This window comes from Larimichthys crocea, chromosome XIII (assembly GCF_000972845.2).
Source record: "Larimichthys crocea isolate SSNF chromosome XIII, L_crocea_2.0, whole genome shotgun sequence".
Taxonomy (NCBI): domain Eukaryota; kingdom Metazoa; phylum Chordata; class Actinopteri; family Sciaenidae; genus Larimichthys; species Larimichthys crocea.
This window is the reverse complement of record NC_040023.1, coordinates 41,173,043-41,190,910: the sequence shown is the minus strand read 5'-3', so window position 1 is coordinate 41,190,910 and position 17,868 is coordinate 41,173,043. Positions and strand designations below refer to the sequence as shown.

The 17,868-nt window shown below is 42.6% G+C and overlaps 1 protein-coding gene across 8 annotated transcripts in view; it reads left to right on the top strand.

Annotated features, from left to right (window-relative positions):
* The window catches only part of rbms3 (RNA binding motif, single stranded interacting protein), a 278,332-nt gene that overhangs the window by 113,572 nt on the left and 146,892 nt on the right, over positions 1 to 17,868 (top strand). For 6 of the 8 annotated variants that reach the window (XM_019264207.2, XM_019264209.2, XM_019264210.2 and 3 more), the window contains one exon: positions 8,303 to 8,460. In XM_019264207.2, coding sequence (XP_019119752.1) covers positions 8,303 to 8,460 — 158 coding nt within the window. The remainder of the gene's footprint in view (positions 1 to 8,302; positions 8,461 to 17,868) is intronic. The other 2 variants (XM_019264208.2, XM_019264212.2) reach the window with 1 other exon arrangement.

Genomic DNA, 17,868 nt, shown 5'->3' with positions numbered 1-17,868 from the left:
TTCATAACTGTGAGAATCCCTGTCAAATGTACATTTCTTGGCTGGTAGTTTAAAGAAAAACAAAAAAAGATAGTGCTTAACACACGGCACAGTAATTAAATCAGCTCAACATTTATGTTATATCCATCAAATGTCAAATTATTAATGCTCAAAAGACATATACCTTATGCAATATGCAGTGCATCTACACAGATTTCAACTAACGCTGCAGGTCAGAGCAGAGATTGCATTAGATTTTCTCGTTGTCTGTCATTTTGACAGACAGGGTCATAAAAAATTCCATCATAATCTATTATAACCTGTCAGTTTAATATTTTAATCATAATAAGACATGTAACCCATTCAGTAGCATTTAATTTTCAAGAACAACTTGATTAAAAATAACGTTTAATATTAAGAACTTACAGATTATGCATTTATTAGGATATGGAGAGACTGTGCAGTCTCTTTTCATGTGAACGCCACAAAAAGCAGATGACTGATTTGTACCCCTTGCTGCCACTTGCTTCAGAAATTCTGTTTGTATATTATTAAATTGTTTACATAATTGCACTATGTTGACAAGCATACCCGTTTATCAATGTGACATGACATTTAGTGATAGCTAAGTTATATAGCTAAATAGCCAACCAATGTGACGCTTAAACCAGAATCAAACTAGAAAACAAGGTCATGCATATGAGATCAAAGACGAGACCATTAGACAAAAGCTAATTTATACGCAGACTCGATACCAACAGGACAGGGGGTCTACTATAGGTGGTCCACGTGTGCTGTTGACAGCGTTGCATGTGAATCACGTTCGGTAACGGTAGATCGCACTCAGTGTTCATCTGTCAAAATGACAGCCTTCAGATTTTTCCATCATTGTAAAAAAAAAAAAAAAGTCAATGAGAGGAAATAACACGACCCCTGGGCCAGAGGAGTAACATTAAGAGAGGATGATTGATAATGTAAAAAGCTTTTGATAAACACTAGTGGGAAAACTGACCTTCAGGACTCAGTTTCTTAACTCTGACTTTCTGATACCACAAATTCTTTGACATTCTTTTTGGAGAAACCACATTTTTTTATGTGAATTAAATGGATTTGAACACCAAAGGCCGTTTAAGAGGTCCCATTGTTATTTTGTAATAATATCATGCAGTATAGAGGCATCGTGATCTGATGATTTCCATTGTTTGCCCTTCACCTTCTCTTGTTAGTGCTTCTCTCCTGATAAAAGCCTTATTGGGAAGAAAAAAAAAATCTCTTTTCTGGGTCATACGCTTGCATTGTTGTTCATTGCACATATTTATTTTTAGTCTTATAAACTGTGGTGATTCGTGACTAATTATTGATCCCGCAGTACTTTTCTGGAGAAGAGTAGCAAAAAAGTAAATGAATGAAACAGCAAAAAAAACAAAAATGTTTATTCTACAAATGCAATGTAAATCCAATTCCATCCTTGTGCTATCTGTGGATGCCATATTTGCAATTGGTAATAGAATTTTTTTTTTTTGCAATCAAGTTTTAATATTAAATATGCTTGTTTTATTTTCTAACACCATTTCTGATTGATTTCTAAAAAGCCTAATACTATTTTCCCATGATGTCACCTCCTCGCAGCTAAAACAGATGACTCAGTGTTTTGAAACAGTGATGCTACATAAAGCACGCCTTGTTTACCTCCATAGCTCTTGTCCTCTCTGTCAGATAATATGTATGCATCCTATCTCTACCCCCTGGGAAAGATATGGCCCTTATTTTAACTCTAGGGTTCTGTATCCAGACACATGGGTCCTGACACGGTAGACAACATCCCGCTCTTATCTGCCCCAAAGAGAAAGTGAGAAGAGAGAGAGAGAGAGAGAGAGAGAGAGAGAGAGAGAGAGCAGTCAGGGGACAGGAAAAAAGGGTGGTGGAGAAATAAGAAAGGAAGTTGGAGGATAAGGCAGTGCGCAATGAGAATGGCGAGACAGAGAAACAGGAAGAGAGAAAGAGCTCCATCTCCTGCTTTAAAGGATACTGGAGATGGACCAATCAGCATATTTAAAATTAGCCCCTTGCGTCATTGTCCACAGCAGTGTTGGCTTACCACCGTCCCAGATCCAAGAGCTTTTTGTTTTTACTGAGGAAGAAGACCTGGAGGATCGAGGAAGCCCAGAGAGAATGAGACAGTCACAATGACTCCTGTACATTATTCTGTCTTTTTCCCATTCACTCTTTTCTCTTTCTTTTTTTCCGCCTTACTTTCTGGTTTGGCTGTTCTCTTAGGCCTTGGCTTCAATGCCTTCATACCTATAACTACAACTCTCTTTTATTTTTCTTTCTCTAATCGCTTCTTTTCTCCCATGCACCCTCTACGCTTAAACGCCCCCCCTCCCCCCTCATACAGAGAGCTCTCGCTCTTCCCTATTAGGATACATTTGGCTGTAGCATCAGCAGCGTTGCATTCCCAGGTGAGTTGGGGATGATTTGCTATTCACTCCTTTGGCTATGGGTTTACCTCGACAGGCATAGACAAAGAGAGAAAGAGCGAGGCATGAAACGCAGAGGCAAAAGGAGGACAGGCAATAGCTCTCCTCCATCTCTGTCCCTCCCTCTTCTCTCGACATTGAGATGCGGCGGCGGTTCTCAAAACACATGTTTAAGGGCTAAAGGTTTGGAAGCCGCTACCCAGGATGGATGGGGGATTTGTGTTCCTTTCGTGCTCAGAGGCTGCTGTGAATGCAGCCGATCGCCGAGTTAGCTGTTAGTTCTGGCAGTTTGGAAGGGATGCCTCTGGGACTATGCTTGTCTTTAAGAGTCTTTGCAGAGACTTTGCCAGCATGAATTAATGGAGGATGAGCTGAGAGGCTTTTTTCTTCAATTTAAGGAGACTGCTTGTCATTTTTTGTGGCAGCTCTTCGCGCGCGTGTGTGTATGTGTGTCTGTGCGCCTGTGTTTGTGTGCGACTCGAGTGACTCATCGAAACACAAACACACAAATACATGAACACACAGAACAGGAAATACACACGAACATGCACTCACACACGTGCACCTCTTCTGCATGGTGACAGCTGATCCGGGGTAGCGGCGTCCCTGCCGTGGGGGGTTTGGGCTGGGTTTGGGTTGGTTTACTGATATTGACAGCGTGGCCTTGTCTGGCCTCTTGCCAGTGTTGAGCTAGCTCTCTCTGACTGCTCTGGCCTCCTATAAATCAGGGCCAATTACCACGGTGGTGCACAGCCGCCTCTCCTCCAGTCGCAGCCCTGCCCTGCAGAGTGCAGGGAGGAGAGGGAGAAAGGCAGAGAAGCCACATCCCTGCTTTCATTCCAATTACTGCTGCTCCTCTCTGTTTGCCAGACATTGTGTACATTTTTATTTTTTTTATAGAAGTAAGGGAACCACCTCATGTAAAGATGCAGTCAGCTTCAGAAATAGGAAAAAAACAAAAAAAAAACTTTCTGGGTGCTATCTGCAGGGATGTCATATCATAAACACTTCTGAAATTGAAATGTTTATTGTTATTGTAATGAAATTGCAATTTTTGCTTAAATCTAAATGTATTAATGTTACTTTTATCCTGTTATTATTTTTAAAAAGTCTCAAAACTTGATAATTCTGATTTTATTTTTTTATTTTTGTTATTATTTAAAACTGAGATCATATACAGCATAAATAAGGTTACATACACATTACATCTACATAATGTGCAAAATAAATATAAGATTTCTTCCAGTGTAAGGATGCTGTATATGCACTACATGGACATGTAAATAACAGTGCACACAGTGGGTTCGGGTCTACATTACTCTCAGTGACAGAGAAGGCTAGGGCTCTGGTCTGTAAAATAAAAATATGTGTTGTCCTTGTGTGGGTGTGTGAATATAGAGCAGAACAGTTTGCCCTCACCCTATGTAACGTACGCTAGATTTATCATCCTCACTTAATACACTCATAAACATTCCCTGGCATGTCACAGAGGCTGTGAACCCCCCTGCACGGCTGGCTCGGTAAATTGGGCCTGTGTAAACCATTCTGCTCGTCTAAAATACAGTGCAGCAAATTGAAATCCCCAGTAAGCCGCTGTAGCGGCATGTCACAGCTGGATAGGGAGGAGGGAGAATGGAGGTTTTTCTCATTTACCACCTGGAGGTTTTTGAAGTGTCATAACCAGCTATTCCCCTACACTCTTCTCTCTACACATTTCTCTCTTTAGCTCACTATTTTGCTTTTTTTCCCCTTCGTCTGTCCCTCCCTTTCCCTCAATCTTTCATTGCCTTCCCTCTCTTGCTGTAATACCCTTTGTCAAGTGCTGTATTCAATCCTCATCATTCTGACACACAAGGCCTATATTTATTATATATTTGAAAAGCCGGATCTTACAGGCTGACAGGCTGAGGGTAAACGGCAGTCACGGAATCGTCCGGAAACAGAAACAAGCTTGGTTATTAACCTCCAGTTCGACGACCAGCGGAAGCCAAGAGAGAATTTGATTTTAACGGAGGGAGGGGACATTTTTGGTGGGAATCTATGTGTGTGTGTGTTGAAGCGATGCTTGCTCATTTCGCTCCAACACTTGTAAGTTCACATACTTCTCCCAATGCATGTACATACATACACTACACATGTAAATAGCCTCCTCTTTTGTCACTACTTGTTCATTTTGCTTATCCTTCACATCTAAACTTTGGAACTCTTCAAGAATACAATAGTAAAGACTCCCTTTATACATTTTACCATGAATGAAATAAAAACAAAACACCACCAAGTTCTCAAGAATGGGACATTAAACCCACTCACCCCGTCCCTCCATCCACCCAACAGTCACCAATCCTCTGGGACCTTCGGCACCCATTCCATTCTTCATCCCGAGGGACTCTTCCGGCCTTTTTCTTTCCCCTTGGATAACTTCGCTCTCTGCCTTTTCGCCCAACATTGTAAGTAATGGGCTGGTTTTGACCCTCTATGCCTCATTGTGTAAGATTTCAGCTTCTGACCTTAAAAAATGAAAGCAAATCGATAGGGCGGGACACATGAATTCCAAAGCCCAGGATGCAAGCCAAGCCTGGAGCCCAGAGAGGAGGAGAAGGAGGAGGAAAAGGAGAGCCGTGTGTATTAGTGAAGGCCTAAAACAAAGAACAAAAGAGAGAGAGAGAGAGGCTTTCAATTAACCTTCAGCACTGACAGCAAATCTGTGTAGTGTCTCGTGTTCGTGCGGGTGAATTTGTATGCGTCACACAGTATGTTAAGTACCGTGTGTATAAATTGAGCTACAGTGGACTTGGGAAAAATAAAACAAAATAGTGGAGGGGAGGGGAGAGGGATGTAAGGTGAAAGCCACAAAGTCGAGGCTTGAACTGCAGCTGTGCACATTCCAGTGACTTTGAGTGGGAGAAAATAACTCCTATGGAGCACTCAAGAGATTAAGATCCTTCTATACTACTGCCACTGCATGAAAACGTGAGTGACTGGACGCTAGTTATGCTTTTTTCATTCTAGTCAATGTAACCACGGCTACCAAAGCAGCATGAGGCAAAATCTGCTGGAGGAGGGGGTAAAGTGGAATTGAAGTTATAGACCTGACACTTGGACATGGACTTGGTTGTTGCTCCAATTGAAAGCTTTCAAGTATTTTGGGATCTTGTTCACAAGTGCTGGGAAAATGGAGCATGAACCATTGTGGTTCAGAGGGAACTAAGCCGGAGGGCAAAGCTCTCGATTTTCCAGTCCATCTACGTTCCATCCCTCACCTAGGGTCATCAGCTTTGGGTAGTGACCGAAAGAATCAAATCACAGATACAAGCTGCCAAAATGACCTTCCTCTGCCAGCTGGCCGGGCTCAGCCTTAGAGATAGGGTAAAGAGCCCGGACCTCAGGAGAGCGCTTGGAGTAGAACCGCTGCTCCTTCATGTCAGAAGGAGCCATTTGAGGTAGTTTGGGCATCTGATTAGGATGCTCCTTGGGCGCCTACCTTTTGAGGTGTTCCAGTCACATATCCAACTGAGAGGAAACTCCAGGGCAGACCCAGAACCCACTGGAGGAACTTTCATAGTAATCTAATCTATCATCATAATCTAGCCTGAAATGACTCAAGATCCAGGAGAACCTGGAATGTGTTGCTGGGGAGAGGGACATCTGGAGTGCCCTGCTGCCACCACAACCCAACGCCGAATAAGCAGGGGGAAAATTAATGGATTTGGACTTGGACTCGAGTCTGGCTTAAGTGGCCGCTTTACAGTTGTGGGATATAACTCACCTGAGTAAAGTTGATTTGACTCTGTAAGAGTAGCCTTTATTAGAACAGAGAAAGATAAAACTGAGGCTGGCAGGATTCAAACCAAGGATGTTGTGGTTCATCTTAACCTTGAATCCACATGGGGTCCTTCTTTATTCAAGTTTGGACCTGGTAAAAATCTAGAACAGTTAAAATAAACAGCAACAGGCTTAACACAGCCACATATGATGCCTATCTAATCATTAGCCATATGCATAGAAAGAAAAAAACCCCACTATGAACTATAAAGCAAAATGTTCACATGCCGTTTTAATAGACGCCTTTCAGAGAGCTGAAAGACTTTCGTCATCACTTTGGATTTTCTTCTGAACACTTGTGACCTAACATGGACAAGCCCTTCAGGACTTGACATGAAACTTGTCAGTTGAAGTCGCCCCAGAGGATTTAAAACAGCTCTTGGGTTGGTGCACTGTATTTTGCCTTCTGAAAAAAGTGTTTCTGTGTTGTCACGTGGCATTTGTGTCTGTGTGTGTGCCCGAACATAAATATATGTACAGTGTGTGTGTGTGTGTGTGTGTCCAGCCCAGCGAGTGGCTGCCCATCAGTTCCACTTAGCTCAGCGTGGTAATTGGCCGTCCATTGATGGACATGGCTCACTCTTCACGCTCCAGGGACCCCGGCTCTTTGTCTGAGGAGTGGGAGGCAACACGCTGGCACGGCACACACGCTTAAAATAGTGCATCAAATCTGCCATGCTTCGGCAGCCGCCGCTAACGTGTGGGGCGGATTGGAGGGCTAATGGTGTGTATGTGTGTGTGTGTGTGTACGTGTGTCAATGTGTATGTGCTTTTACGGCATGGTATGGGGTCTTTCGGTTCTCTCTGGGGAGGATAAGTGGTTAACTGTAGCTGGTGGTGGTATTTAGTCATGCCCCCCCCTCTCTGACCAGTTTTTCTTTTCTGTTTCATCCATCACTCACTTATTTCGTGTTTTTCTCTCTTCCCTGCTCACTCACTCTCTTCTTCTGTCTCTCTCTCTCTCTTTCTGCTTATGCCCACAGGGCCCTGGTTCTCCCTTTCTGTCACTATGTGCAGTGTCCCTGCAATAGAGATATAAATGGGCTGTGAGCAGGGGGCCCTGACTCCTATACCATAAATCTACACTAACAGCACAACAGACACAGGAGGAGAGCAGGGGAGGGCCAAGAGAGGAGAAAGAGACGAAAGGGAGGGACTCAGATTAATACATTTTGAATACATGTTCGAAGATAGAGAAAAGTTCACATTGAAATGTTTATGAAATCGGCTGGAGAGGATTTCTGTAAGAATATCACACCCTTGGAGGTGTAAATTGTTTTACAGTCAGATTGGTTTTAAGGGTATGAATAGCAAGCAGGAACCTGCCGCCATTTAAAACTGTTATAAGCTGCTGGAAGCCTTATGAACCCTAATTTCAGAGAGTCCCCTTGGTGAAATGTTGACTTAAAATTAAAATACAAAAGTTTGTAGAAAACTGTAGAAAAGTTTGCACTCTTGACTTCAATTGCGTGTTAAGAAAAAAGACCGGCACACTCACAAAGAGCTTCAGATGCAGTTTATTGCTATACTGTACACTGAAGGAAGGTGACATATAGTTAAATATTTGTGGGAAAAGTGAGTGCCAACTCATCTGAGGAGCTTTTTTTGACTTTTTGGTCATTGTGCAGACATTTTTTTTCTCCTTGAAAATGTTTTCCCTGCTGTGTATTCTTATTATTTCAGACTGAGGTTAGAGTTTTGCTTTCTTGAGATTTTACTCATTAGTATCTTCTGCCTGGTTCAATATATTCATTTCTTACTGACCCCGATCTTATCCTCTGTGTCTCAGCTGCCCTAAAATGTCTACTCTCGTAATTTCAGTGATATTGAAGTGGTAGTGCCCGCTGGTTCTTCAAAAGACGGATTTTTCTTCCACTCCAATGAATGAATGTTAGCTTTTACGTTTTCTCACCCCTCACCTCTCTGCGTTTTTAACTTTTTCACTCATCATTCCGCGTCTAAGAAATTCAACCCTTATTTTAGATGTTAAATCTTTCCTTTCTTTGCCCTTCTTTTCCCAGCAGCCCTATGCTCCACCCCCTCATCCCATGGCTCCTCCCAGCCCAAGCACCAACAGCTGCAGCCAGGGAGGGGCAGAGCAGCTGAGTAAGACCAACCTGTATATCCGAGGCCTGCCACCTGGGACCACCGACCAGGACCTCATCAAACTCTGCCAACCGTAAGTACTGAGAACAATTACAGTTGAATACAGAGGTTTCTCTGTCACACTTGCCAACGCCACTATGGGGTGTACTTGGCCATGATGTGCTTTTCATGGCTGTGTGTATTTAGCAGTATGCCTCCTTATATTTCTCCAACTCCCAGCTCATAGTCTTAGTATAGCTTACATAAATGTCATACACTTTAATTCATTTAATGTGGAAACTTGATGTGTCCACATTAATCTTTCCATAGATTTCATTTCAATGTAAATCTCTCAAGGAACAAATGATTCTGTCACTCTGGCTCTCTGGTATACAATCATTATGGGTGAAAAGTCAAATCCATCCTGAATAAATAGAGGTTCTAATTCAACCTGTCATCTTTAAAAGCATTTAATGGAAACAATACCTCAAGCTGAATATGATAAAGATGTTTCATGCGGAGGGAAAACTTTTATGTGCTTGTGCCGCAGTCCAAATAAGTCTAACCCTGATTGATCGTATTTCAGTGACTAACTGAATGAATAGTTGACAGACTGGAGACACCGGAGACATCTTGTATTCAGGATGTTGTACTTAGACGAGATGGAAAACCAATTTGCTTTTAGAAACATTGAAGAATGTACAGTCTCTGTAGTTCTTAGCCATCAAAGCTAACAGTCGAGGCAAACGTCAGTCAAAGCCACGGACAGCATTAAACGTGGACCGAGTATCCGTAACGTCCAATCCTAATCCTAATCCAAAAATGGGCAAAGAGATGGAGCGTGGGGCCGCTGAATGAAACCTGGTTACTCAGACAAGCCACCTCTGTTAGCATCACCTGTCAATCAATGCAGCCACGCTTTAATATAATAACAGATGAGTTCTATAAAAATTCAGTACAGTTTTCATGAACGGGGAAGTTAGCTATAGAGACCAAAACAGATTTTTGTACCAGGCTGTAAACATGTTTATTTCTATTTCTTTCTGTTTTTGGCACTTCCTCATTGGCTTTATTTCACAGCCATGGAGGTTGCCACTTGGTCAAAACTCCACACTCTGTCTGCAGTCAGATCACAGATTAAGATCATAGCATACAACTGTGTACTCAAGAGACCTCATGGGCTTGCTCATGCATCTGCACACATTTTAAATGAGATATTGTGAAATATTTAAGTTAAGAGGCTGCTACAGATTTAGAAAATATTTAGACTCCACAGTTGCCATCTTGGTAGACAGGCTTTGTACACAAATTATATATCAGATGCCAAACTGATCAAACTAAAAAAGTTCCCCTCTGAGAAGAAAATTACAGGCATGAAAAAGGGGCCATGTACAATGCTTCGCACACTCCATTAAACTGCTACCAACTGAGCGTATTTTAGGGACACACACAAAGGTACTCATAAAGCCCTGCCAAATGTTCTTGATAGAGAAAACACACACACCTGCCTGCACACAGCTCAATAAGGCCTAATAAAGCTCAGATTGGACCACCTCCCCCAGGAATCACAGACCAAGACCTCATCAAGCTGTAACAAACAGTCACCAGGGCTTTCTTTCGCTCCGTGTCTCTGTCTCTCTGTCACACTTGCACACACAAGCAGCTTTGTTCAGCTCCATTAGGCCCTTTCACTTCTAAAATGGTGAAAAGGGGGTCAAGATCATTAATGGAGACAAGGCCAGCAGATTGTGAAATACAGGCCATGAGCGAGTCTGTCTGGTTGCATAACCTTTTCTTGGCCATATTTCCAGAAATGTCCTGGTCAAACGTGGCCAATTATTCAATGATCCTTTAGAGACGGGAACATGCTGTCCAGTATATTTGGTAATGCTCCCGGTAGCCGTGTCATAAGTCATGTATTTATTCTTGATACTGACCCATCAAAATTCCATTAGCCTGAGAGGCGGCCCGATAAGATTTGGAAAAGCACTCAGCATTTTGACATTGCATATCTCACGCTTAGCTCTTGCATTCACCCAGTTGAACAGAGTTGGACAGTTTCAATTTCATTTCTAATTCCATATGATCTTGAATATTTTGAGCATAACTATTTGGAAGGGCAAACCATGTCAGAGCTTATGTAAAATACTCCAGTTGTGTGTATGTTTGTGACTGTAGATTTGCATTCTAATATACAGCTTTTCTCCCATGCAAACCGACTTTGTTATTGCTTGGATCCTCCGTGCTGTCCTCTAGTGGCTGTGCTCTTGTTCAGCTGTTTCCGCAGCTCCTCTCTCTCTTGTCTTATATCTCCCATCCTTCCCTCTGTGTGTATCGCCTGCCTAAGAGCCCCCAAGGTTGCCCGAGGTGTGCTGTGCCAGTGAAAATCCAATGCCACTGAAACTTTAATTAGCCAGACCGTGTTTCAGTGGCAGGCGGGTGGCAGCATTCTAGAAAAGGTCATGCGACTGTTCTGCAGTCTGCAGCACCCTGGGTCCCCCTCAGGTTTTTTCCCCGATGCCCAGTCCCCCTCCAGCACCCAGTGCCTCCTCTCCTGGCCCTCAGACCCCATCAGAGTGAGCTGAGGGCTGTGTCAAACATAAACTCTAACTAAATGCGGTAGTTTTGGAAAATTGCAAAACTGGAGGAGTTTGTGTCACATTAGCTTTGCCTAGCAATTTTTCATCATCAGTATATCACAAGCTCTCTCAAGCCTTACTTTATGTAGCCATGAATGTGTTTTGCGTGCACACACTCTTGCACAGATCCTTGTGAGTGCTGGCAGTGTGGCAAATCAAAGCTAATTCTTGGGCCTGGGTTTGTTGTGTCATACACATCAAGAAGCAGCTCTTGCCGCCCTGGTTCACCACTATCTCAAAAGCAAACATGCTGCCGCCAAATTGATACATTCTTGACAACAAGCCATATCGTAACTGCTGATTGGAGGCTGTTGCGCACCGCCTGAGAGATGCCAAAAAAATAAATGCAGTCTACTGTGGTTGTAACCCTGTCCTTGTGAAGTTTAACATTTTATTGCCAAGATCATGTCACATTTTCACTCACCCTCATCAAGGCCTCACTAACTCCCAAAGTTCACAGTTTTATAAATACAGATTGAATTTCTAGATTTAAACAAAAACATTAGAGTGGGAGGATCGTGGATTAGCCTGTTAGCACCAGGACGTTGCTCTATATGGCGACAATATTGAACTGGTGTTAGCACCAATTTTTGTTTTTCTGTCTGGTTTCAAATATTTACTATACTTCTAAATGTAGAAGTTCTGTATCTACAGATGTCTACAGATGTTACGTGATGTCATTATTAATATGCGAGAGTTCAGCTGGCTTCCACCCCCAGCCTTACACACCCTGGTAACCAAGCCTTAAATTGCGGACATACAAACATGCAGTTAACAACATCTGAATATGAGATTATTTAAGTTACCGAGGCCAAGATTTCTTTTGTGACCAGCCACCTCCAACAACCTCCCTGCGGTCACTGGGAGCAAAAGTAAAGACCGAAGAACACAAAAGTTCTCACAGCGGTTGGAGTTACATGCCGAGAGCTGTTGAATGAGTAATTAAATGGATTCGGGTGGGTGCTTAATCTCTGTTTTATTCAGCTGGCTGGATGTCGGGTTCTCCGCAGCCGTCAGCCTGATATATGGACATAGAGAAGAGGCCAAAGGAGTGGAGTGGGGATTTGTTGGCTAAACACCCAGATAGTGAGAGGCCTTCCTACTTGCCTGGCTGGCTCTGCGAGTGGAAGGAAGGATGGATGGATGGATGGTTAGAACAGCCGTTACCGTGAGAAAAATTCCTTGGCCTAACCAACCAGGTTGAGGCACTGGGCCAACCTTAAGCCCAACACCAACCCCATCCAACCCAAAGATTGGTGCAGCCAGTGCATCCAACACAGCCAACACAGCCCCCCAAACACTTTAGGGCAAAGTACTTTATAACCCGATTCACAAGCCAGCTATTAGGCACCCACATTTTTTGTGTTTACAATCCACCACCCAGGAGAGGCATAGAGAGGATGGAAGCAGGTTGTTGGACGAAGGGTTGAAAGGAACACACTCTTTACGAGGGCCCACACCTGGAATAACATGGACAAAGCATTTCACATTTTCTCTGCCAGCAGCCCGAATCCATAACTCAAACTGCCAAGAAAGCAAAGGACCCTGGAGGTCCTTAAACCCCCAACTCCTCACTCCTCCTCTTCTTCCTTTTCAACCCTACCTCCTTCTCTCCTTCATGTGCTTCCTCTCGTCCCCTCCTTCTCCTTCTGCTTCTCCTCACCCAATTCCAGTCATGGCCAAGCCACAGCTGCACCCTCAGTTACATTGGCTTTCGCCTCCGTGCCACGGCCTGATCAAACGTACAGCGTGAGCCAAATCAAGAGCTAATCACCACCAATTGTCCAAATAACCTTTCCCGTGTGTGCTGAGGGGAATGGTGGAGGGAGAGCTGGAGAATGAGGGTAGTGGAGAGGAGGGAGCCATAAGGTATGCTAAGTAGAGGAGGTGGGGAATAGAAGGGAGGGGTGACCCTGGGACCACCTGTTTTTATGAAACAGAGGCCCGGGCACTCAGCAGCGCCACATTATCCCTAATGACTCTCTGAGGTCCAGTGTTGACATTAGCTGCCTAGTTATCAGAGCCGACCTGTCCCATGGTTCTGTTTCAGAAAACTGACAGAGGGGAGAACATTACAGTCCAGCGTCAAAATACCAAACATCCCATCACCCCCTCCCAGCAGTAGAACTGCATTAAAGGGATACACTTTCTAATGAGTAACAAGAAGTTGCATTACAAAAATTCCCAAAGATCAGTCAGATTTATGCAACTTAACACCTTTTTCCTTCCAAGGTGGGTCTCTCACCTTACAGCAGTGATGCAGAAGTGTACGTAGAGTGTAGGTTGTGTCACATTTTGACATCACTGTAGCTACAGGTGATCCTAGTATTGTCAAAAGTATCCACGTATATATAAAAATGTTTTTTTTGATAACACATTTTTAAATCTTTCGCTGTTATTCACACATTCAATAGCATGTAAAGCACCTAAGTTATTAAAAAACACATCTACAATCAGAATTACGCCATCTGCGATTGATTAACTTGTGTCATCTTCATTCAGTTAGCTCCGTCTTTAACAACACGCTTTCTCCACATGAAAACAGAATTGCGAAATCTAAAATCCTTTTTTTTCCCACTTATCCGGGGTTAGGTCACATTGGTTCCGGTCCTCCTAAGGCATTCTTAGGGGCTATGTAATCTGGATCTCCCCTCCAAAAGAAGGCAGATCCAGATCCTAATTAGATACCTGAACCGCCTCAGCCATCTCCTTTTGACGCAGCGGCAACGTAGAAGCAGCAGCTCTACTCCAAGCTTGCTCTGGATGTTGGAGTTTCTTACCCTATCTCTAAGGCTGAGCCCACCCAGCGGAGGAAGCTCATTATGGCCGCTTTTATCTTCACCCAGACTAGGGAAAATAGTTTTTTTTTTACTTTATAACTGCTTTCCATGTTTGATACAGAGAGTGGCAGGGCACCTTAGCTTAGCTTGACCACACCCAGGTGACACAGAGGATAATCAAACACTGCTTCTCAGTTTGTGTTACAGTAAGTTGCTCTCTAATAACCACATCTAGAGATCCCATCAAAATGTTTCTTTGTGCGATCTAATTGCAATAAAAATGAATATCAACTATCACAACCAGATTTTTTAAATTATCTACAGTGTATTGGCGTTGGTCTCAAAAATCTAGTACTGGTCTTGATCCAATCCAAGCTGCATGCTGATACTTCTCTCCAAATCTTATCTTTCTGTTGAACATGTGTCTCTACCTGTCTTCCTCCCACTCCAACTAACTAATACATGCATCTCTTGTCGACCATGTGGTGTCAAGTTGTGCGTCATTCAGGGCATAAAGAGATAGTGACCTTGACCTCTGAAGAGTAGCGAGACAGCCACAGGAATGTCCAAACTAAACTACTTCTACAGCTACAGCTTCATGCTGAGTAGAAGCATCTGCTATTCCTGGAACCAGAACTCTTCACGGACACTTTTTCTACATGTGAACGCCTTTTTCTCGCTCTCTCACTATCCCCCTCACCTCTCTTCTCTTCTCTTTTTTTTTTCTCGCACTGCTATCCTCTGTTGCACTCTCTCCTCTCTCCATGTGCCCGCTCACATCTCTTCATCATGCTAATCTCTCCCCCTCTCTGCTCCAGCAGAAGTGACACAGTCATTTCATTGGCCGGGTCAAACAGGCTAAAACGCTATGCCTTTTTCTTCTCCCAAACATCGATTTTAGAGCGGAGAAGCTGATTTGGCCTCAGGCTGTTTTTTTGAATTATTTATTCCACCATTACTGTATACATGACACGTAGACAGTATGCCTGTTTAGAGGCTGGAAAGAGCTTCTCTTCCACTTTTGTACTGAAGTTGATTCTGTTAACATTAATTCATTCATTTTAATGAATAGCATTTTAAGTGTATCAGATGCTTATTTAGCATGGCTTTGTTGGGCTTCGATGCAGAAAATACACGCTTAGTCTTTTAAAATCAGTCAAGTTTTCCGGGTGCTTGCCCTCAGTTTGCCTCCAGGAACTAATAGCATACCAAAAAAAAAAACCATAACATAGAAGCCAGTGTGCAACAGTCTTCTGTAGCTCCCCCCAACTGTGTTTTGCATTTTATCTGCCTTACAGCCGTACAGCAGAGGACAAGTTTTAAGCTCCAACAGAAGCGACAGCAGAGTCTCTGGTACAACAAGACTGATTGACGTGAGGGACAAAACCTGAGATCTCTGCACTCTCTGGCTTTAACTCTCTATCCTTCCCTCCTTCCTCTCTTCTCTTTTATCCCCATTTCCTTCTACTGACTTTTCCTTTCACTTCAAGCAGTATCTAGAAAGCAGAAGCAGCCCCAGCACAGATGAGATGTGTTCATTTGTGCGTGTCAGACAGCAGTGCATGGCATGTGGGTTTGACAGGTTGGACACTTCCAAACAAACAGGGGCTATTCTGCAAGGCTGCATCTGAAGAAGACTGGTGTGTGTGTGTGTGTGTGTGTGTGTGTGTGTGTGTGTGTGTGTGTGTGTGTGTGTGTGTGTGTGGTAGTGTGGGTTTGTGTAGGAGAGAGATTGGAACTAGCTACACTCAGAACAACAGGCTAATGCTTCCTGCCATCACTTACTGTTGCTCTTGTCTTCTCTTGATGCACCCTCTCGGTTAACACAAACTCTACCAGGCTATAGTTCACTTTCCCAGGCTCCAGTCGTAGGCACTTTTTGGACATGGTGTCTCTGTCTGTACATCCTCTAAAATAAATCCACTATCCTTGAGCCTGGGGTGTAGATTGCATTTTGCAGATGCGTTTTTTTTAGAAGAAAATACCATCACCTCTTCCTTGAAATAAGTTGTTTACAGCCAATTTTGAGTCAAAGAGTTACAATAACAAACACAGATGAGGACATCCTCAGTCTAATGGGTGACAGAGTCAATCAAACATGGCACATAAATCTACATCTTCTTGAGCATTCACTTAGACCCCTTGGAAGTGACCAGAGAAGGCAAGGCAAGGCAAGTTTATTTGTATAGCACAATTCGTACACAAGGCAATTCATAGTGCTTTACAGAGGCAAGGAAAAACATTTGACATTAAGACAAGCAATAGCAATAGAAATAAAAAAATTAAAAAGAGAAGAAAATTTAATTAAAAACATCAGAATGTCATTTAAAATCATTAAAACAGCAAATTTGAAAACAATTTAAAACATTAAACGAATCACTGGATTATGATTAAAAATTCTTTAAAAGTTCTTTAAAAGAGCTCAGCCATAAGCACGTGAAAATAGAAAAGTTTTTAACCTGGATTTAAGAGAAAAACATTTTCATAGAATTGTTTTGGGAGAAAGGTTTATTTGCTTTCTTACCAAAAGTTAGACAGGAAGATTGACGCCATTTTAATATCTGTCCCTCAAACAAGAAGCTACATCAACCGGCTGTTTCGCTTACCATAGCTTAGCATAAAGTCTGGAAACACCTCTAACGCTCACTGATAAACATGTTACATTTTGTCCGCTTAATAAGCAACAAGTTGCAGTTTTACAGGGGGACTTTTTCTTGGCTGAAAGCAAGGACTTACTTGAGTTTTGACATCACTCTGAGGTTGCCAGGCAACCAGCGGATATTCCAGTAAGTCATTGCCCCTGGCCAAGAAAGTCAGACACATAACCCCTCATAAAACTGCAACCTGTCAGTTTTTTGTGTTATCACAGATTGAATTGTGAGTATGCAACCAAAGCAGAGCTTTAGTTGCTGCAGTGTGCTTAGGCTTCAACCTCCTCCTACAACAGTCAACACTATTGTGTGATTGGTTACATTTTACAGTACATATACTGCAGGGGTGGGTAGAAGTAAAAGAAAAAAAAAGAATCTGTTTTAAATTTTAATGTCATTAAGTTTAAGCTACTTTGCATTTTACTATTTTTTTAGGGTGTGATTACTACCGCTGTCATGAATGTAAGATTGAAGATGGCGTTATGTCTCAGTTTAAAGGCTCGAGAGTCCCCTAGCTCAAAGTTAATGTCACTATCATAACATGAAAGATTAACCTTACACATTAAAAATTAAAATAGCTAACATTAGTTAATTACATGTTCACTTCCAAGAGCCACAGCTTGCAGAGGTTAGAAGAGGAGTTTTAAATAGCTGAGATCTCAGTGTTTGGTTGTTTTTTTTCTGGATGTAACTGTTGTCTTTTTTTAGATTTTGGTATAAAAAAGTGTGGCCAGATTTGGCCGGTGATTGTCGCTGGAAGCTGTCTCTTGTTCTTGGTTTTGCGTCGTCATCATCGCACAGTGGACGAAAGACAAGTGGTGCTTTTTTTTTCTTCCAGGCAGCTGAGATGACAGTTTGGTATTCGCTGCAGAGGTATGGTGCATTAACAAACCAATTTGTTAATGCACAAACTTATCCATATCTTATCTAAACCAGTCTTAAGTTGTTGTGTCCCTGCAGCTGGTGAAGTAGCCTTCATTAAGGAAACAAACAGACCTTTAGTTGCTGTACATGTGCAGTACAACAGCCTTTGAGAACACACAGTTGTCAAAGTTCATTTTTGTTTGGAGCACTGCTGGCTATGTACCAGAGTTTTAGCATTGTGCTCATGTTATTTTGACCCGTGTGCACACTTTGGTTGATGACTCACGACTGTGAAGACAGTGCTGGAGTCTCCAGTTGCGTGTGTGGTTGGCGTTGACTGTATTTGAAAATAGTGGATGTTGATTTTCACCTCCTTTTCTCTCTTCACTTCACTGTCTTTGTTCGTTTCTTTCTCTTTTGTTTGTTTTTAAATCAGTCTCCCACTAGCAAAAACATAATTTCCAAGTGAACCAAAATTGTAAAAAAAATGTAGGCCTGATCTGTGTTAAATTACTCCTACACAGTAGATCATGTGTGGAGGAAGTGTGGTAAATGAATTCATTTATCT